The sequence below is a fragment of the Heteronotia binoei genome, chromosome 1 (assembly GCF_032191835.1).
Source record: "Heteronotia binoei isolate CCM8104 ecotype False Entrance Well chromosome 1, APGP_CSIRO_Hbin_v1, whole genome shotgun sequence".
In the NCBI taxonomy this organism is placed as follows: Eukaryota; Metazoa; Chordata; class Lepidosauria; order Squamata; family Gekkonidae; genus Heteronotia; species Heteronotia binoei.
In genome coordinates, this window is record NC_083223.1 from 32,772,414 (window position 1) to 32,793,951 (window position 21,538).

Here is a 21,538-nt window from a genome sequence, read left to right on the forward strand (position 1 = left end):
TTAATTAAGAAAAAACGGGTTGCCTCTGCCATCTCTCATCAGAAACCAGATATAGTTTTTTTGCAAGAAACTCACCTTAAGGGTAACCAGCCCAAGGTCTTCCAGTCAAAATTTTTTGCTCATCAATTTCAAGCTTACGGGTCCTCCAAAGCAAGAGGTGTGGCCATCTTAATAGGTAAATCAGTCCAATTCACTTTTGAAAATTCCTCAATTGACCCTAGGGGTCGGTATATTTTTATCAATGGGGTCTTTAATGGTAGCCCTTATACTCTGGCATCGGTGTATGCTCCAAATGATGGACAAATTGCATTTATTAAAGATACGTTGTCACAACTTCAAACTTTTCATAAAGGGCCCATTATTTTGGGAGGAGATCTCAACTATGTTGTCAATCCTTCTTTAGATAGATCTCAAAAAAGCCTGTTACCTCTATCTGCCAATAAATGGTCTCAATCAAAAGATTCGAATGGCCAAAATGATTTAGTTCAAATCTTTCAATCCTATAATCTGTCAGACATTTGGAGAAGCAGGCATCCAAAAGAAAGAGACTATACCTTCTTTTCTTCTCGTCATCAAACTTATTCCAGAATAGATTTTCTTTTAGTTTCGGATTCTATTTCTAACCTTTTTTTTAAAGTAGACATTGGCCCAATGATTTGGTCTGATCATGCATGGTTGGAAGGTTATATGTCAGGAATCACTGAAAGATCTTTTTCTTTTAATTGGAGATTGGATAGTAAACTTCTGTCTATGAAATCGGTTACAGATTCCATTGAAAAAGACATTAAAGAATTTTTTCAATTCAATACTGAGTGTGGAGTACCTCAGCATATAGTTTGGGACTCGTTTAAAGCTGTAATTCGTGGCAGATTTTTGGCTATTGCCTCTTCGTATAAAAAAGAAAAAGACAAAATTAGATCAGATTTGGTTGCCAACATTACCAAATTGGAAGAGAAATTTAAAAAATTTGGTAGCAAAAAAACTTATTCAAAACTTCTTATAGAAAGGAAAAAATTAGAATCTTTTGACGTCTCCAAGATTCAAAAACAAATGGCTTATATAAAACAAAAATATTGGTTTCGAACTCCTCAATCCCTTAAACTCCTATCATGGAAGGTTAAAAAGAGAATATCCTCAATGGCTATTTCTTCCATTCGTTCTAAATCTGGTACCTTGAAACATTCCACTAAGGATATTGTAGGAGTTTTTAAAAAATACTATTCATCTCTATATTCCTCCCAGCATCCAGCATCAGACCTTATTTCATCTTTTTTAGACACTCACTCAGTTATTAAGCCTGTTTCTCCTGAGGTTAAATCCCTTTTGGACAAACCTTTTACTGCACTTGAAATACAGGAGACTATCAAGTCTATGAAATCCAATAAATCTCCAGGCCGAGATGGCTTTATACCAGAATTTTATAAATTTTTTAATACTTTGTTGGCTCCCATCTTGGCGGACGCCTGTAATCAGTTTGTACAGTCTGGTTCTTTTCCAGTTACTTGGTCACAGGCAAAAATCATTCTTCTTCCAAAGAAAGACAAAGACTTGCTAGACCCTAGTTCATACAGGCCGATATCGCTCCTTAATTGCGATTACAAGATTTTTACAGCAGCCCTGGTGGCTAGGCTTAATACTTTTATAGGGAACTACATTCATCCTGACCAATCGGGCTTTATCCCACACCGTGAGTTAACGGACAATACTAGAATGGTCCTTGATGTTATTCAATACTGCCGGAAATTTAATATTGAGTCTTCCTTTATCTTGTCTATTGATTTTGAAAAAGCCTTTGATTCCGTTGAAGTTCCTTATCTTACAACCTTACTGCAGAAAATGAATTTTGGCCCGAATTTTCTGAAGATAATCCATTCTTTATATAAGTCGCCTTCTGCTATTCTTTCTATTAATAATTTGGATTCTGAAGAATTTAATCTTTTCAGAGGGACGAGGCAAGGTTGCCCCTTGTCTCCTCTGCTTTTTGCAATCGCAATTGAACCTCTTGCTAATGCTATCCGTAATACCAATATTATTGCTGGTATCCCTATTAGAAAGAAACAAATTAAGGTGTCTTTGTTTGCAGATGACCTAGTGCTTTTTGTTACAAAACCTAAGACTTCTTTACCAGCTGTCTTTGATTTATTATCTGTATTTTCTTCTATATCGGGTCTTCGAGTAAACCCATCTAAAACCATTCTTTATCCCATCACAATTTCAGATGCTCTCCAAGATTCCATCTACTCAAATTATCACTTCAAAAAAATGGATAGATATTGGACATATTTGGGGATCAATATACCTTTAAAATTGGGAGATATTTTTAAAGTCAATCATCATTTATTGATTAAGGACATTCTTACTATGCAAAAGAATAAAAATTCTTCACTCATTCCCTGGAATGAAAAAATTCAGATTATTAAATCTTTTATTTTTCCCAAATTTCTGTTTTTATTTCGAGCCATTCCTATTCTTATTCCTGAGGACTTATTTGTGGGTTGGCGTCGTTCGTTCTTAAGATACATTTGGAACAAGGGCTTATCTAGAATAGGGTATGCAACTCTTATTCGTTCTAAATCCTCAGGTGGTCTGGCTCTTCCGGATCTGCATAAATTTTATGAAGCTGCCATTTTAGGAGGCCTTGTCAGATACCATGATGCTGATTTAAATTCAGGCTGGAAGGTCCTAGAAGATACCTATCTAAATAACAAATCGTTTCAATCTACATTATGGGAATTTCCAAAGAAGAGACCTCCTAATATCTCCTCCAACCTTTTCCTTAAAGCCATTTTTCAGATTTGGGACAAACGCCGCCTCTTTTTAGCCCCTCCTATGTCTCCACTATCTCATTTTATGGATGTTTCTTGGTTTCAATCGGGGTTTTTTTACAAGTCTTTTCCAATTTGGAAAAAATATAATCTTTATAGGTTTGTGGATATTTTGTCCAATGGAAAAGTGCTCGACAAAAAATCTTTAGAAGAGAAAACTGGTGGGACAAAAATCCCATGGTTTGAATACTTGCAAATTAACAACTTGGTGACATCACTCTCAAAGAAATACAATTTCAATCGACCTCTTACTTTCTTTGAATCCTTGCTACAATCTCCTTTTTTAAAGCGGAAGGGACTGATTTCATTTATCTATAAGGGTTTGCTAGACATTGATGCTGTTGATTTGTTATCCTATCAAGAAATTTGGCAAAGGAATAGTTCAATTAATTTTCAGGAGGATGTTTGGCAACAAATCTGGTCATCTCCTTCGTTTGTTTCAAAATCATTGAATATACAATTACAAACTCAAAAAATTTTGTTCCGGTGGTATTTAACACCTCAGAGATTAAGCCATATGGCGATAAATCAATCCTCCAAATGTTGGAAAAATTGTGGAGAGGTGGGCACATTTATACACTGCTGGTGGTCTTGCCCGAGGGTGCAGTCGTTTTGGGCAGTAATTGTGGCAAAAATCAAGGATATCACGGGCTATAGTTTACCCTTAAGATTGGAACTCATTTTGCTTGACTGTTGGAAAGGTATTTCTATTACTTCTCTCAATAAATCCCTGATATCCCTTTTACTAGCTGCTGCTAAAATGGTGTTAGCCCAATTTTGGAAATCTCCCAATATTCCTCCAGTTAAAGCCTGGTATGCTAAAATCTGGGAGGTCTATGCTATGGACAAGATAGCAGATAGTTTATGCAACATAAATAATTCAGAAGGTAACGATTCTCTGATGTACAAGTGGCTTCCATTTCTTAAATTTTCTTTTAGTCCTGTAGATCAGATGCGTACATGTATTCCTGGTAGATATTATGACATTATTAATTTGATGTAATTAACATATGGACAGAGTACTTATTTTTTAATTCAGCTGCCAAGTATGTATGTATGTGTGAATGTATGTATGTGTTGTTTTGTTTGTATTTTGTGTATATATATATATTCTGTTTTCTGCTGGTATGCTATGCTTATACACAAAGAATGATTGCAGATACAGTCATTGATTGCTTTATTTGTATGTTTACTAAATTCAATAAAAAAAGTTTTTGGACATTAAAAAAAAAAAAAAAAAAAAAAGAAAAACAAACAGCAGGTGCAGGAAACCCATTTTGGACCACAGGGCACCAGTTCTGTCATTAACATTCATAACATGCAGAAGTTCACTAACCCACCCATCTCTCCCACACACACACTTTTCCAACACACCCAATTTGATTTCTTTTATCCCCTGGTAAACAAACTGTAAGTACCAGAAAAGCACATCTAGCACAAAAAAGCGCTTTTTTTGCACCTTCCCTCAATAAAATATAGTAAAAGTGATCATGTGACACTGTGACACTATGGTCAAGATTCCTCCCCTCTGCTCTTCATTCCACGGATTGAAGCGGAGTGGGGAGGGGCTGTTCTTTTTGACACATCCCAGAAGCTGACAGGAGGATCACATGGCTGCTGTAACATGTAGTTCCCTTCTCAACACTAGAAATAATAAATAATCGCTATAATAACCCAAGGTGAAAACAACCATGAATTTTTGACCTGGAAAATATAATCTACCTCAGATATGTTTTTATCCATCTCCTTTCTTCTTTCTTCTAATTTCCTCTCAATACCTACTATTCCTGCAGCTCTTATTTTTCCAGTCTGAAAAAAAAACACAACAAAGAATCATGAAGGAAGCACTTAAATTCTCTCACCAGCAGTATTTGGCAAGCAACAAGAGGCTATGCTTAAATCTGAGACCTCTGGCCCAGAATTAGATTCAAAGCCCATTACCTACAACACAAAAAAATATTTTGTAGAAAGCTGAACACATTTAACTGGCATTGTATTATTGTATTTCTTTCTATATCCCAAAAGACCATTGTTTATTAGTTATGCCATGTAGAAGTATTATATTTAATAAGTGAAAGACCTTAATTATATTTCATTAATACTTCAATACAGTAGATGTATCAAAGCAGACTTGTACTTTAAAAATGCACTTGCCACTCTAGAAGGATACAACATGATGCTTAAGAATCTGATTTTAAAATCAGATTGACATAAGAGCTGCTAAAAACAAAATGCACTCCGTGCACATCTGCTGATTCTACAGTGCCTGAGCCAGCAACCGTCAAAGCTCTGTGTCTCTACCAAGGCCCCTGCAGCATGCAGCTGCCCAGACCTCCCCCTCCCAGGGGGCAAGGCTGGCAATCAGACAGGGCCCACACCAGCTGGGAAGAGGGTGGCTATTGGGAGCTGGAGCCACCAGGATGGGGAACGGCATGTAGTTAGGGGGGTGGGCCTGGTGAGGAGTGTGTGTGTGCACATGCACAGAGGGCCTGCCTCATGGCCCCAGCTGAAGGCCGTAGGGAAGAATTTAAGGGCAGCAGTGGAGAAGAGTTGGAGGCAGAAGACGGAGGCATGACTTGGGGCTCTGTGAAAGGTGGAATGAGAGTGTGGGGAAGGAAGCAATGGAGGTGGTCAGAGTGAAGTTAACTACTTTGGGGCCATTGTTTTAGCTTGGAGGATAAACCCTGTAAATGGAAGAACAAATAAGCTGGCAAATCCCTTCTTGTCTAAGAATCTATGCTAAGAGGCTGCATGCAGGGCTGCCCAAGGCCTCGCTTGTTGAGGCTGTTCATAAAGCTGGCCCCGCCAGGGTGAAGAGAGACTGGAACTCAGACATGTCAGTGAAATTGGGGGTAGAGGTGGATGAGGTCAGTGAATCATGTATAAATCAAGTCTGTGACGTCTCCTCCTTGATACTGCATCTGCTGCCTTTGCCTTACTCAGGAAGGCAGCAATAAGCAAAAAGGCACCAATACCTGTGGACGTTTGTTTATCTGAATGGTCTGAGAAGCAGGCATGGTCTCCCATCTCCGCTGTGTCATCTCTTCTGATAGCCGTCTATAGAACTGCATATTAGAAACACATAAATTGATTAACCTTTAAAATACACTAGGGAATTCTCAAGGCAAATTAAGAACATCCATTGCAATATAATTTCATGCAACAGACTAAAATACATGCATACCTCTATCTGACCATGTTCTTTGAATGAAAGTTTGATATAAGAATATTTACTACTCTGCAAAGGGCCAGGATCCTTGTTGGAAGATGCTGGGTGAAGATGGACTACAATTTTGGCACTATTTTGGAAGGAAGAAAAGGAAAAAAGATGGGCTTTGAAATTACAAGCACTGTTCCTAAAAACAACTGATGTAAGTTTATAAAAGTTTGGTTTAGACAAATTACCTTTTCCCTATCCCAGCTGCTTGTTCTTCAATGAAGACAATTTGAGAAAGTGGGATAGCCATACAACATTCCTATAATAAGAAACAGAGAATGAAACAAATTTAGTCAAATACTTCAGTGGACAATAAAATGCAAGCATTATGTTTGCAATTAGTGACCTGTATGCCTTGTCTAACTATGCAGGCAGTGTGATGTAGCAGCCTGAGTCCTGGATGAGAATCTGGGAGATCCTGTGTTCAAACCCCACTCAGCCATTATGATCACTGTGGTGATCTTGGCAAACCACTGACTTTCAGCCTCAGTTACCTCACAGAACTGTTGTGAGAATAAATTGGAGGATGGGAAAACTGCTTACAACGCCCCAAGACCGAATGAGAAAAGCCAGAACATCAGTGCAACAGAGAGACCCACTTCAATTGTGTATTTTGTGGCTTATTACATGGCTACAATTCCCCACCCCAGAAAAGATTTTAAAAATTCTGCAAGCAATTGTGCCATTCAACGTTTAACATATTATTGCTATTGTAGAACAATTCTGTTACTTATATACTCCTTAAATTAGATCCATTTGCTCTCAGAGTTGTCAGTGCATTCCCATATCCGACTGGTGACATTACAATTACTCCCAGGGTGAACAAGACTTATTTGAAAGTGGTGCAGAAGCAACAGCCAATCAAGGTAGCAAGCAGCAGAACATAAGTATTAAAATGATATGCTCTGGGAAAGAAATATTTGCCCCAAAACATCTGGCACAGCCCTAGGTTTACACTATTTTCATAGACTGGATTGTGCTTGCACGCCCATGCTTTGGAGAGGTCAGTAGCAGCTCAGGTGGTTTCAGGTAACATGAAGCAACTCTCTGAAGCAATACATTCAGACCTGCAGAACTGCAGCAGTCTCACAACAGAAATGGAGCCAACTAAATAGCAAGGCAAGTGCCTCCATCACTCTGTGTGAACTGTTAAAAGCAACTTAAGAGAAGACAGAAGGCTTGCCATGAATCAGCAAAAATTCTGTTGGCATCGCACACGTGTTTCATGTACACATAGTAACAGGATCAACATACTTATGGAGGTTTTACAAATGGAACTTTTACTAAATCAGACCACAGGTTCATCAACGTCAGCACTGTCTACCCTAACTGGCAGCAGCTCTCCAGGGTCTGAGTTTGGGGGTCTTTCAAATTACCTCCTACTTGATCCTTTTGATTGGAGATGTCAAGAATTGAACCTAGAATCTTCCACACACAAAGCAGATGCTCTATCACTGAGCCGTGCCCTCTCCCTTTGTCTAGGAGGACTTTGAATTCTGTTTTATTTTTTATATTTATTATCGGAACACTCCTGCAAAAATCTTGAGAGACTGATTTATTCCCTTCATGTTACAAGAAATCTGAGCATTACAGAGAATAGATTATCCCCTAAAAATCTCTGCAGAAACTGGGATTTGAACCTGGCTGTCGTGGATCTAGCTGCAGTTTCACAATTTCAAAGGCTCATCTCTACTTTGACAATAGTAAGGGTTCTCACGGGGGATGCACACACACACGAATGAGATTTATATGTCTTTTGACACCTTGGAAAACAAAGAACCCTGCTGCACTAGAAAGATAAGAAAAACAGCCACTGTAACTACAGCTGATGTTTATCCATTTTAGTTTGGTTTTCACAGAGCAGGGAGCATTTAGAATAATTTATACATGCTGCCACTCCAGAACTCAAGCACTGTCCACCAGAGATAACAGGAGCCGGAAAAATAACCTCAGCTGATTAATGTCTCTCTGCAATTTAATTTAAGGAGCAGTGTTATTCACAATTCCGCCACAATCATGGCTTAATTTGGTTTATGGTCTGGGCAGCCTTGTATACTTAGACTTCACCTGGCACTTGATTCAACATTCACTATCAGAGCTGGTACCCAATAATAAAAGTTGAGGCTAGCACAGAAGAATAAGTAATTTATTTCCTCCTTATTACTGGATGCTGCCCAACTTTGCCCATTACCAAATGCCATACTTAGGGCAATACCACAGAAATGGAGAAAGCAGTGGGTATCTGGAACTCCTAGGCTTAGGCTCCATACAGATGGAAGATTCACCACTCCAACAGCATCTGCAAAGTACCACTGAACCACTCCACCTCACATCTTGGTGACTAGCCAAGCTTCCAAATTAACCCCACATTTGAGGCAATAGCCAAAGAATGCACTGCTGAGCACTAAAATGCACACTTTGGCACCACACATATACTTCAGGGATGCTTGAGGAGGAATATGCTTATATGCATACTGCTTGCTACTTAAGCTTACAGTACCTTATAGTATTTTGATCCATCTCACATTTTGACTGAGGCAATCCAACTGTCTCTTCTAGTGGAGACTGACGCCTCTGGGTGAACAGGCTGAATCACCATTTCTAACTCCAAATTTGGACCCAGGGTGCAGATTTAAAAATTCACAGAATGGGACTACATACATATAAGTGATCCTTCTACTTTTTCTGAGTATATTACTATAAATAAACTTCCACATATAATGATCAATATGATCCAAACTAAACACAGACTGCTAAAATATCTGAAAAACTATTCTCAGGAATTCAGTTTCACAGCAAACAAAAGTGTGTAATATCGAATTCTGCCTCCCAAGCTCATACAAATTAATAGTATGTCTAACAGGTAGGCACTAACAAAAAAAATTTCATAAAAAGATTATATCCCTGTTAACAGGCTTTTGGTTTAGAAGGATAACACAAGGAGGGCAAGGGACACAAAAAGAAATGGGGAGAAGTAGAAGCCAAAATCAGGAACTAGAGAGAGGGAGCTGAGTGGGCAGCCATGTTGGTCTGAAGCAGTAGTAAGCAAGAGTCAAGTTGCACCTTTAAGACCAACAAAGTTTTATTCAGAATGTAAGCTTTCGTGTGCGCTAAGCACACTTCATCAGACGAGGAATCAGGTACCTGGCTGCAGCTCGTTGTATCTGGGAGAAAGGGGGGACTGAACTTACCAGACTGGTTTGGATGGGACCCATTTAGGTTGGTTCAGTTCATGAGCGCTCCAAACTGCCCTTTTTAGGTTCATGCCCACATCCCTGCATTCAAGATTCTCAGATTCAGGAGCTGAAGTTGATTTCCCCTCCCTTGTTTTCTTTTAACTGACACTCAATTTCTTTCAATATCCCATCCTTTCTGGATCATATTTAGTGCACATCAGCTCAGTCATATTTTTCTGCATACTGGAGAACTCCTCTTGGTTTGTAGAAGCCCTTGCCAGCTGTCAGTGGCCTGGTTCTCCTGCTGTTACTATCACAACTGGGGCCAGCTGTCTTACTATTAGATATACTGATGAGTTCGGAGCCTACAATGGATCATGGAAGGAGTGGGAACAATCTGAAAACCCCAACCCTCTCCTCAAAATTGCTTCCTTCATGTTTATCTGTGCTTTTCTTTAACTAGTACTCATCATTCCTCCCACTCTGGACCATATTTAGTCCTTCCTTATTAAGTCAGCTTTGTGGGTATATTTTTCTTTTGGATAATTGACAAATTCATGCTTTGATGAATACCTAGGAGATGCTCTTAGAAATGAGACACAACTATCTCCTCTGTAGGTGGCCCAGTTTTCCTGTTTTTACGATTTGCACAGAAGACGATAACATGTTACTAAATTTCTATTGCTCATACAGTGATGAAGAAATTAACCATAGTTTCATCATACACATGTTACTAAATTTCTATTGCTCATACAGTGATGAAGAAATTAACCATAGTTTCATCATACACTACATTTCTATAGCTTCTGTGGACATTGCAAATATATCAGAGAAATGTGATACTTGCATGATTTTTCTGATCTCTCCATATCAACCTGTGTGTACTCAACAGCAATACTCCTGCCTCAAACTTCACCTAGAGAGAAAATAGACATATTTAAGATATCCAGTTCATATATGCAACACAATCTTTTGGAAGATTTTTTTGTTGTTATATACTTTTAAGATTAGCAGCATTGGGGAAATGCTAAGCAAACATCCTGTATTCAGGCAACCAAGTTCATAAAAAAAAACAATCCACAGCCAAAATCATCCATAAATTGTAAAGCACAGAAAAGATGAAGCACAGTCGTAGACCAGTCATTTAAGAAACCCAACAGAAGCACAAGGTTCAGCCACTGGCATCTCCAATAAGGGCCATGTCATTGGTGATATGAAAGACCTCAGCCTGATCAGTCGCAGTTTGAAGCTGGCAAAACTATTCCTGTAAACCATGGGCAGCCATTAGAAAAACTGAAATTAGAAAAAAATTCAGAAATTAAACTTCCTTGGTTCCAGTAGTTACAAACTCAATACCTTGCAGGAAACCCAGAGGTCAAAATAGGCCTAACAAGTTGAAGAGGATTAATTTCTTAGCTATATAAAATCTTGAACTCAAACAAAGGAAATGCAATGATTCCATACGAGAAAAAAATGACAAAAAGATTGCACCTTTGATTTTACAGACTCTCAATGGAGAACAATCTGGAACCCAAAAACATGCATCAAAAACAATTAACATAAAAATTCTTTCAAGGTAACATAACTCCCCCAGAACTGAACTATATTGTCCCTAATGGCAGTCCCTTGTGCTGTAAACACTGCGGCGCAGTAGGCGCTTATATTCAACGCTGGTGAGATTGCCCTAGAGTACAGGCTTTTGAGGGGAAATTATTTTATAAATAAAAAATATATATAGTACAGGATATTCAGTACCCATTTGCCTGGGAACAATTCTTCTGAACCTGTGGGAAGATCCAAGCATTCCACTCATGAGAAAATACTTGGTATTCTCTCTATTAACAGCTGCTAAAGTTTTACTTCTTTAAGAGGAAAAGAAAGGATCTACCTTTGATATCACAATGATATACGAAAATATGGGACTTCTTTATTATGAAGACGATCTCAGATTATCGATAATCCTCAGTATCATTCTAGCTTTTTTGAACAGTGGCTCCCCCTTTCAGATAACGAACAGAAAAGACTCAGAAGCAACTATCCTTACTATCTATAGCTTTTTGGCTCTATTCTGATTAAGATAGCAACATTATCTCTCTTGTTAGCTGATCTAATTTGTTTTATGTTCAATTTACCTTCCAGACATATCAGATTTCTTATTATTACTATATTTTAGTAGAATTGTTAAATCAATTGTTTGTATCTTGTATGCATGCAAAAAAACCTTTGAAAATAAAGTTTTAAAAAAACAGCACCACAGCCTGAAACCCTGGAGAGCTACTGCCTGCCTGAATAGACAATACCCACTTGGGTGGACTAATGCTTCAGTACAGAGCACCTTCAGGGGTTCAATGTACTCAACCAACCCTAAGCACATATTATGACGGCTAATGAGATGGATAAAACTGTGCTCAGAGGCTGACTGAGGTCTCAATGCTAAGCACACTTACTTGAGAGTAAGCCTGCATTAAGTTCCTCCTCGACCTCTGGGAGCTGCACAGTATGTGTGAAAGAGCCACACGTGGCTCCCAAGCCACAATTTGGCCACCCGTGTCTTTGTACAACATGCTAACCATGGCAATACCAAATACACAGAAAAAACTAACAAGAATAAATCTAATCTTCAATCTTGTCATGTTAGTTCTGCACAGGTAGAGCAACTTTCATTAACCTGCTACTTTATAAAAGGGGTATAAAACTGAGAAACAGCAACAACACTGTAGTATTAGAGTACTTAAAGAGCTTCATACGCATTATCTCGTACTGCTAAGAGCAACCTTGCAAGGTAACGATATTCACCCAGGAACATGATGCAGCTGGAGATCTTAAGAGGAGAGACTATGGAGATTTTAAGAGGAGATATTATGGTCTACTTGAGGCAGAAGTGGCATTCCAAAAAGGGACTTCCGGGCCGTACGTTTTGACTGTAATCCTGATTTAGAAAGTCTCCCTGATTCAATGGCACTTTTGCCAGGGCAAGCATAAATAAGAGATGCGTTCTCCCATCAATGTGCAAAGGCAAGAGGAAATGTAAAAATAAAAAAATCTCTCACACAAACATCCATACACTTGGGGGAAAGCTGCAAAAAGTCACCCAACAAGAAGAGTTGCGACACACAATCACCCCTTCGCTTGCTCGCACTCAAAAGACACGTGTCGTCTGCTAGAACACCAATCCTAGTGAAGAAAACTGCCAAGAACGTGCTCGGTCGAGAGCAGGTTTTCCTACGCTAGCCTCAGTCTTCTTTTGCGCGGAGGAAGCGGGCCCGAGGCCGCCGCGGCGCCTGGCTGCCACTCGCCCCCCCCCCGCCTCCTTCCCTGCAGCGGCTCCCACCGGCCGCCCTGACCTTCTCCTCCCCGTCGTAGAGGCGGACCCCGCGCTGCTGCGTGACCAGGTTCTCGTGGATCTCCAGGAGGCCGCTGGTCCACGAGAAGCGATCCATGGCGCCGGCCTAGCCTCCCTCCCCTCCGCCAGCAACCGAGAAGCCGCTTCCGACACCTCCCTGTCTCGAAAGCCGAGGCAGCCTCTCGGGCGGCCAGGATGACGTCAAGCGCCGCCATTTTGCAAGGCAGACCCGTTTCCCAGGCTGCTCTCGCGCCTCGGTTCCTAGGGAGGCTCAAAGAAAGAGACTCCCTCGCAAAGGCTGTGGCCCTGAAAACACTTTCCTGGGAGTAAGCCTCGATTAAGAAAATGGGGCTTACTCCTGAGTAGACATGCGCTCTGGATATCTTGCAATGAACAGGAAACTGCTAGTTCAACGTTAAACGGGACAACGCTGAAGGACTGCCCCGCTCTAGTGCCAAGAGGGCAGCCGTGTTGGTCTGAAGCGGCAGAACAAAGCAGGAGTCCAGTGCACCTTTAAGACCAGCAGAGGTTTATTCAGAATGGAAGCTTTCGTGTGCTCTAAGCTTACATTCTGAATAAAACTTTTTTGGTCGTAAAGGTGATACTTGACTCCTACTTTGTTCTACCTTTCTAGTTCAACGGCGTAACTGTTTAATACTGCCCAAACTGCATATGTAGAGCGGGGGAGAAACCCGCCACTAAAGATATGGAAAACCGAAGAGAATTAATTAAATTACATAAGGGGAGTATGGGACAACCGGAACAGAAGAACGCCACTACAAAAAAATCCCCTTTTCAGATCAAAGCTTCTGAAAGAATAGGGATTGCGCTTTAGAGGGAGCATTAGGGACCGTCTTATCTGTACAAACCGAGCCTCTGGTTTTATTTAGGTGTAACCAGAAGGACAGCTAGAATCTTGCAGAGTTGTGCAAAAAGAAAGCATTTCAGAAAGCGAAGCAAGAGACAAACTCCCTCCTGGGAGCCATGAAATTTCCCCCTGGCTTTCTCTTTGCTGCTGCCCTCAAACGGCCGCTGTTGGCTCCTCTGATACGTCTGAAAACCAACTCTGGAAGCGGAGGCGCTGCTTCCTCCCCTCCCCAAAGGCGGACATTTCTGGCACGCTCACTTGGCCGTGCTTCTTTGATATGAGGCTGGCCTTCAGTTGTTAATTGGATTTTTATGCACGGCCTTAATGGCTAAACTTCTAGTTTTGTTTTTGCAAGCGGGACAAGTGAAGTCAATATCCTCGAACACGTTTACTTCTGCCTCTGCCCCGCTAGTCATTAAGACCTCAGCGTCACGAAAGATCAAACTCTTTTCCGGAAGAACAAAATAGGAGTCAATGTAACATATAACATAAATATATACATAATTCTATATAGCATTCTTTTAACATGTAACATATATACATCATTATAAATTATTATGAAACTTGGAACAAACACCTCCCCAGGACTGAACATGGGCAGAGCTTCCACCACAAAAATCATGGATCCACGGCTTTGTGGCAGCACCATGGAAGAAGAACTTGGTTTTGCACCATGGATCCTCATGAGTTTACACCCTGGAAATCATGGATCCTTGGCATTGTGGCAACATCATGGAGCAAAAACATGGCTTTGAAGCACATATCCTCATGGATCCTCATGATATCTACATTGGCTCATCCCAAGCTCACCATCCAATCTGATGTTGCGTCCATGGAAAGAGCTTGCTCCACAGATATAATGGATCCATGGCTTCGTGGCAGCACCATGGATCCAGAACATGATTTTGAGGCACGGATCCTCATGGGTCCTCTTATGAGAAGATAGGAGTCTTCACAGTAGACCTTTATTCCTGGTTTAGCAGTGTCCCCAAATTGACATTCTACACCAGGGGTGGCCAACGATAGCTCTCCAGAAGTTTTTTGCCTACAACTCCCATCAGCCCCAGCCATCAGCCATGCTTGCTGGGCTGATGGGAGTTGTAGGCAAAAAACTTCTGGACAGCTACTGTTGGCCACCCCTGTTCTACACTAAAATCATAGAATTGTATAGAATCATAGAATCATAGAGTTGGAAGGGACCTCCAGGGTCATCTAGTCCAACTCCCTGCACAATGCAGGAAACTAACAAACACCTTCCCCAAAATTCACAGGATCTTCATTGCTGTCAGATGCCCATCGAGCCTCTGTTGAAAAACCTCCAGGGAAGGAGAGCCCACCACCTCCTGAGGAAGCCTGTTCCACTGAGGAACCGCTCTAACGGTCAGGAAGTTCTTCCTCTTGTTGAGCTGGAAACTCTTTTCATTTAATTTCAACCCATTGGTTCTGGTCCCACCTTCTGGGGCCACAGAAAACAATTCCACACCATCCACTATATGACAGCCCTTGAAGTACTTGAAGATGGTGATCAGTACTTGAAGATGGTGATCACCCCTCAGTTGTCTCCTCTCCAAGCTAAACAGACCGAGCTCCTTCAATCTTTCCTCATAGGACTTGATCTCCATGTCCCTCATCATCTCCATTGCCCTCCTCTGGACATATTTCGTTATTAACCTGTGGTGCCCCAAACAACGCAGCAGTCTAGTAGGGTCCTAACCACAGCAGAGTAAAGTGACACAATCACTGAACATGATGTGGACACTTGGTTTTTGGTGATACAGCCCAAAATTGTGTTTGCCTTTTTGGCCGCCACATCACACAGCTGACTCATGTTCAGCGTGTGGTCCACAAAGCCCCCTAGATTGGTTTCATACATAGTACTGCAAAGATAAGTCTCCCCCATGCTATAATGAATATGCAACTAGGTTAAGAAAAAAATCCTGAAGTTGTTTGAGACTTCGAAAATAAAACCCAGAACTGTAAATAGGAACTGTAAATAGGCCAGCCGTCCACAAAACTGTTTTTATGTAACTTTAGCATGATCCTTATATTCTGCCCCCACTTACATCCAGAAAGCTCACGCAAGAGCAGCTGTCATTTCTGTACACTTCCCAAAAGCACTAAATCAAAGAATAGGTAGCTGTACTCCAGTCTGAATATCTGTAAGGAAAAGTATGGTGATTCGGTAACATCATCCAATCCTGGTTCAGCTAATGGGAGAGAGATGGATTCATCAGAATATCACACAACAGAGCAGGCCTTGAAATCCCTAGACTCGTTTCAGAAACCAACCTATGAAGCTCTTTTGTCCTCAGGCATAGAAGGCAGAGTGCACAGCTTGCTCTTTCATGGGAAAACCACAGATTATACAAAGTCACTATGTTTTTATTGTAATTAAAAGAAGACTCAATAAGTTTTAATTCTGAGCAGGTAAGTGATGTATGGAAAAAAGTCAACCCTTTGCCACTGACCCAGTTTCACTCTCAAGGTGTCCCATCAAGACACATATAACATATGTATGACAACACTTCTGTCCTCAGTCATATGCTCTCCAATTTGATGAGGGAAAAGGCCCAGCCACATCCCACATTCCACATGTATATGGGAGGATGGATTCTCCTTTTGCATCTAATTCCATTAGTCTCCCAAACTACCTTTGTTTGCTGGCTTCGTGTATGTATCACTTTTCTCCCCAATGAAAGCAAAGGGGCTGACATCATTCTCCTGTCCTCCACTTTTATGCTCACAGAAACCCTGCAAGGTGGGTTAGGCGGAGAGTGCATGACTGTCCTGAGATCACACAGCAAGCTTCCATGGCAGTCAGGATTTGAACCTAGGTTTACTAGATCCTAATGTAATATTCCAACCTCTACACCATACTGGCTTTGCATGACCTGGCGAGCCAAGAGTATAGCATGTAGAACAAGGGTGTACGACTTCCCTAAGCCCTTCTGCATCTTTGGAATCATGACACAGCATGGTGGCTGCAACCAATAAAACGGCTGTCACAAAACAACTGCTGCAGGGGCAAAGCCAGCAAAAGAATGGATGCCATGTTTTACCTTCAGTCACACAGAGAATATCCTTGTACTGTTGGAGGCAGCTGCTGCCAAAGCGACATCTAGCAAAATCCACACAGTCAATCAAATGTACAACATCCAATCAGAAGCCAAGCTGGGCACAGTGTGCCACCTGATTTTTAAAAAACCACTCCACTGTTACCAGGAAAGGTGCTCTTGGGCACCATGGCACCTATAGGCATCACTAGTTTGGAGACTCCTGCTTTAGAAGGCTGCATTAAAGAAGACTCTTGAGAGTCCCTTGGTCTGCAAGAAGAGCCAGTCAGTCAGTCCTAAGGGAAATCAACCCAGACTGTTCCCTGGAAGGTCAGATGCTGAAGCTGAAACTCAAATCCTTTGGCCACCAAATGAGAAGGGAGCGCTCCCTGGAGAAGACCCTGATGCTGGGAAAGACAGAAGGCAAAAGAAGAAGGGGATGGCAAAAGATGAGATGGCTGGATAGCGTTACTGATGTAACAAACATGAATTTGAGCAGACTTTGGAAGATGGTGGAAGACAGAAGGGCCTGGCTTTACTTTGTCCATGAGGTCGGTTGCAAAGAGTCGGACTCGACTGTGCGACTGAACAACATTAAAAAAATCTGTTGACCATAAGCAGTTGTGATTGCACCTACGTTAATGAGTACAAGACAAACTCACCCCTAAACAACAAACTGTCCCCCTTAGACAGCTTTTCATTATTAATGAAAATAATTATTAATGAAAAGTCCTATGAAGAAAGGTTGAAGGAGCTGGGCATGTTTAGCCTGGAGAGGAGGTGGCTGAGAGGTGATATGATCACCATCTTCAAGTACTTGAAAGGCTGTCATATGGAAGATGGTGTGGAATTGTTTTCTGTGGCCCCGGAAGATAGGACCAGAACCAGAACTGGTTGAGATTGAATCAAAAGTGGTTTCGGCTCAACATCAGGAAGAATTTCCTGACCGTTAGCGATTTCTCAGTGGAACAGGCTTCCTCCTTGGGAGGTGGTGGGCTCTCCTTCCTTGGAGGTGTTTAAACAGAGGCTAGATGGCCATCTGACAGCAATGAAGATCCTGTGAGTTTAGGGGGAGGTGTTTGTGAGTTTCCTGCATTGTGCAGGGGGTTGGACTAGATGACCCTGGAGGTCCCTTCCAACTCTATGATTCCATTATTCTAATTTGGTGGCCTCTATCTAGTGAGCAAGATGTTTTGAAGTCAAAGATAAGACCATTACAATATCTGCCTTGGATAGTTTTGCAACTCGGTGGCATCAGAAAGTTCAGAATGCAGTTATTTGCAGTGAAAGGTATGGACATGATTTTGATTTCTCATGTTGCTGTGGTGTCCATGGTAAGGTGGAAACATTACAGATATTTTTTTGTTTGGTCATCCTGTAGACATTGGTGTGATGTCATAATGCACAAGCCTCAAAGTAGCTGACGCAGTGTTTGAGGTTTTCGTGGGTTATTCTGAGGTCAGGGACGTGCTGTGTGATGTGAAAGAAACCTCAGGGGGACCACGCATGATGAGCCCAACTATTCAAAAATGAAAAGTCACAGAATTCATGAAGATGAAGTGTTTCAAAGTATGTAAGCACACTGTGACAGCATACAAGGTACTCGAAATCCAATTTGTATTTTGCAAACGCTGGACATATATATATTTTTTTAAACAAACAAATCTTTTATTAGCGCTTCCATATATCCATAAACAACAAAAAACAAACTGTACATAAATTATACACACCAATCCGTCACCCAACACCACCCTACCACCTAAGGAGCAAAGAGGGCAGTTGTCCAGCGACACATCTTAGTAGTTCATAATTCCAAGTTTTTTATCCATATATATAAATAATTCCAAGACTTCCTGCCATCCTGTAGATTGCCTCCTCTTAATCTTACGGTAAGCGTGTCCATCCCTGCAGCCTCTAACAATTTCTGTATAAATTCATTTCTGTCCGTTAGTTTTGAGAGTTTCCAGTATTTCGCATAGATCACTGCTGATTTAGTAAATTTTAAATTTTGATTCCAGATTTTTTCCCATTGCTCCATTTCAATACTATACCCAAAGTCTGACAGCCACTTTACCCAGCTTTCTTTAGCAACATCACTCTGCATTTTAATTTGTAAGAGCCAATTGTAAAATTTCAAAATAAGTTTCTGATTTTCACTCATTATTGCATCAAATTCATAAGATGTCTTGACAAATCCTGCTTCCTTGTCTAATTGGCATTTAGATTTAATTTGATTCTTCAGCCACCAGTCAAATTTCATATTATCCTCCAGAATTAAGTTGTTTTCTTCATCTAATAATACCCTATAGTTGTAATTAATATCCCAGCAATACAGGTTAGGTTGGCTGGAGGCTTCTACTGGAGATAGCCAGAGAGGTGTTTTAGGATAGATCATGTATTTAACTTCAGACCATGTTTTGTACAAGGATTTTCTAACTTCATGTCTGTGGAAAATATTGTCTCTGTTAGGGGGAGAATACCACAAATAGGAGTGCCAGCCCCTAACCAGACCCATGCCTTCTAATACCTGCAGACGTTTATTTTCCAATGTAAACCATTCTGATAGCCATACTAGACAACATGCCTTATGATACAGATTCCAATCAGGCAAGGCAAGCCCTCCTCTAGATACGCTATCTTGTAATACCTTTAATTTGATTCTGGTTTTTTTGTTTTGCCATATAAATATGGTAGTCAATTTATTCAACTGGCGAAAGAACGTTTGGGAGAGAATGATTGGTATAGTTTGGAATAAAAAAAGAATTCTTGGCAGGATATTCATCTTAATGGATGCAATTCTCCCCCGTAAGGAGATTAGTAGGTCTCTCCATTTATTTAAATCTGCTTGGATTTCTGTTAGGATCTTGTCATAGTTATCTCTTTGTAGCGTTTTTAAATCGTTAGAGAAGAAAATACCTAAATATTTGATCTTTTTCTCATAATTAAATCCCGATTTTGTTTCTAACAGCACTATTTCCTCCTTTGTCATATTTTGGGCCAAGAATTTCGTTTTCTGTAGATTAACTTTAAAACCAGAAATTTGCCCGTATTCTTCCAATCTTTCCATAAGATGTTCTATCGAAGAGGTTGAGTCTTCTAATATTAATAGCAGGTCATCAGCATAGGCACGCACGTTATATTCCCCCCCCCCCCTAATTTTGGCACCTTGAATTCCATCGTCTTCCCTTATTTTAATTATTAACAGTTCTAATGTTAAGATGAAGAGCAATGGAGACAATGGGCAGCCTTGTCTGGTCCCCCGTTCAATTCTTATCGCATCAGAGAAATTCCCGCAAACGCTGGACATAGACGTGACATCTGGATGGATAATGAGTGTGGTGAACAATAAAATTGTGAATGTGTGATAGTTGTTCAGCAAGCTATGACCATGGATATTACATGTGGTATAATGTCGAGTTTTCCTTGATCCAACGCAAATCAAGAAGGATCCGCACTTCAAAACCATATTTTGGCTCCTTGGTACCAGTACAAAGCCATGAACCTGTCATTCCTGTGGTGCAACGTCGGCCAAAAATCATGGTGGGATCCAATGCAAAAATCATGTGGATCCATGAGGATCCATGGTCCAAAAGCAAGTTTTTGGTCCCTGGCGCTGCCACGAAGCCGTGGATTCATGATTTGTGTAGTGCAAACTCTGCCCATGGACATGATATGTGACTGTATGGAGGGCTTGGAGGGATCCAAGGCAAAAATCACATGGATCCATGAGGATCCGTGGTCCAAAAGCAAGTTTTTGGTCCCTGGCGCTGCCACGAAGCCGTGGATCCATGATTTGTGTAGTGCAAACTCTGCCCATGGACATGATATGTGACTGGATGGAGAGCTTGGGGGGATCCAAGGCAAAAATCACATGGATCCATGAGGATCCGTGGTCCAAAAGCAAGTTTTTGGTCCCTGGCGCTGCCACGAAACCGTGGATCCATTATTTCTGTGGTGGAAACTCTGCCCATGGACATGATATGTGACTGGATGGAGGGCTCGAGGGTTCTGAAGCAGAAATAACGTGGATCCATGAGGATCTGTGGTTCATAACCAAGTTTTTTTTATTTCTGGCGCTGCCTTGAAACCGTGGATCCATGATTTCTGTGGTGGAAACTCTGCCCATGGACATGACATGTGGCTGTATGGAGGGCTTGGGGGGATCCGAAGCAAAAATCACATGGATCCATGAGGATCCGTGGTCCAAAAGCAAGTTTTTGGTCCCTGGCACTGCCACAAAGCTATGGATCCACATTTTCTGTGGTGCAAACACTGCCTATGGACATAAGTGACTGGATGGAGGGTTTGGGGGGATATGAAGCAGAAATCATGGGGATCCATGGGGATCCGTGGTCCAAAATCAAGTTTTTGGTCCCTGGCGCTTCCATGATTTCTGTGGTGCCGACTCTGCTCATGGACATGATATGTGACTGGATGGAGGGCTTGAAGGGATCCCAAGCAGAAATCATGTGGATCCATGAGGATCTGTGGTCCAAAAGCAAGTTTTTGGTCCATGGTGCTGCCACGAAGCCGTGGATCTACGATTTCTGTGGTGCAGACTCTGCTCATGGACATGATATGTGATTGGATTGAGGACTTGGGGGGATCCGAAGCAGAAATCATGCGGATCCATGAGGATCCGTGGTTCAAAAGCAAGTTTTTGGTCCCTGGCGCTGCCACGAAACCGTGGATCCATGATTTCTGTGGTGTAAACTGTGCCCATGGACATGATATGTGACTGGATGGAAGGCTTGGGGGGATCCAAGGCAAAAATCACATGGATCCATGAGGATCCGTGGTCCAAAAGCAAGTTTTTGGTCCCTGGCGCTGCCACGAAGCCGTGGATCCACGATTTCTGTGGTGCAACATCTGCCCATGGACATGATATGTGATTGGCTGGTTATCTTGGGGTGGCCCAAAGCAAAAATCATGAGGATCCATGAGGATCCGTGGTTTGGAAACAGGTTTTTTCAGTGCTGTGGCGCCAAAAATTCGTGGAGACATGATTTTTCTGGTGCTACTTATAGTCTAAGAGAGGATCTACAACATCATGGTG

At 41.4% G+C, this 21,538-nt stretch overlaps 1 protein-coding gene across 1 annotated transcript in view; it reads right to left on the reverse strand.

The window, feature by feature from the left end:
* Positions 1 to 12,781, reverse strand: part of VPS36 (vacuolar protein sorting 36 homolog) — a 30,545-nt gene extending 17,764 nt beyond the window's left edge. Inside the window, exons 1-6 of the mRNA XM_060233197.1 lie at positions 12,563 to 12,781; positions 10,066 to 10,134; positions 6,231 to 6,301; positions 6,010 to 6,124; positions 5,801 to 5,890; positions 4,548 to 4,634 (exon numbers count right to left, since the gene is read on the reverse strand). Of these exons, the coding sequence (XP_060089180.1) occupies positions 4,548 to 4,634; positions 5,801 to 5,890; positions 6,010 to 6,124; positions 6,231 to 6,301; positions 10,066 to 10,134; positions 12,563 to 12,658 (528 nt within the window). The 5' untranslated portion in view covers positions 12,659 to 12,781. The remainder of the gene's footprint in view (positions 1 to 4,547; positions 4,635 to 5,800; positions 5,891 to 6,009; positions 6,125 to 6,230; positions 6,302 to 10,065; positions 10,135 to 12,562) is intronic.
* Between the last annotated feature and the right edge of the window lie 8,757 nt (positions 12,782 to 21,538).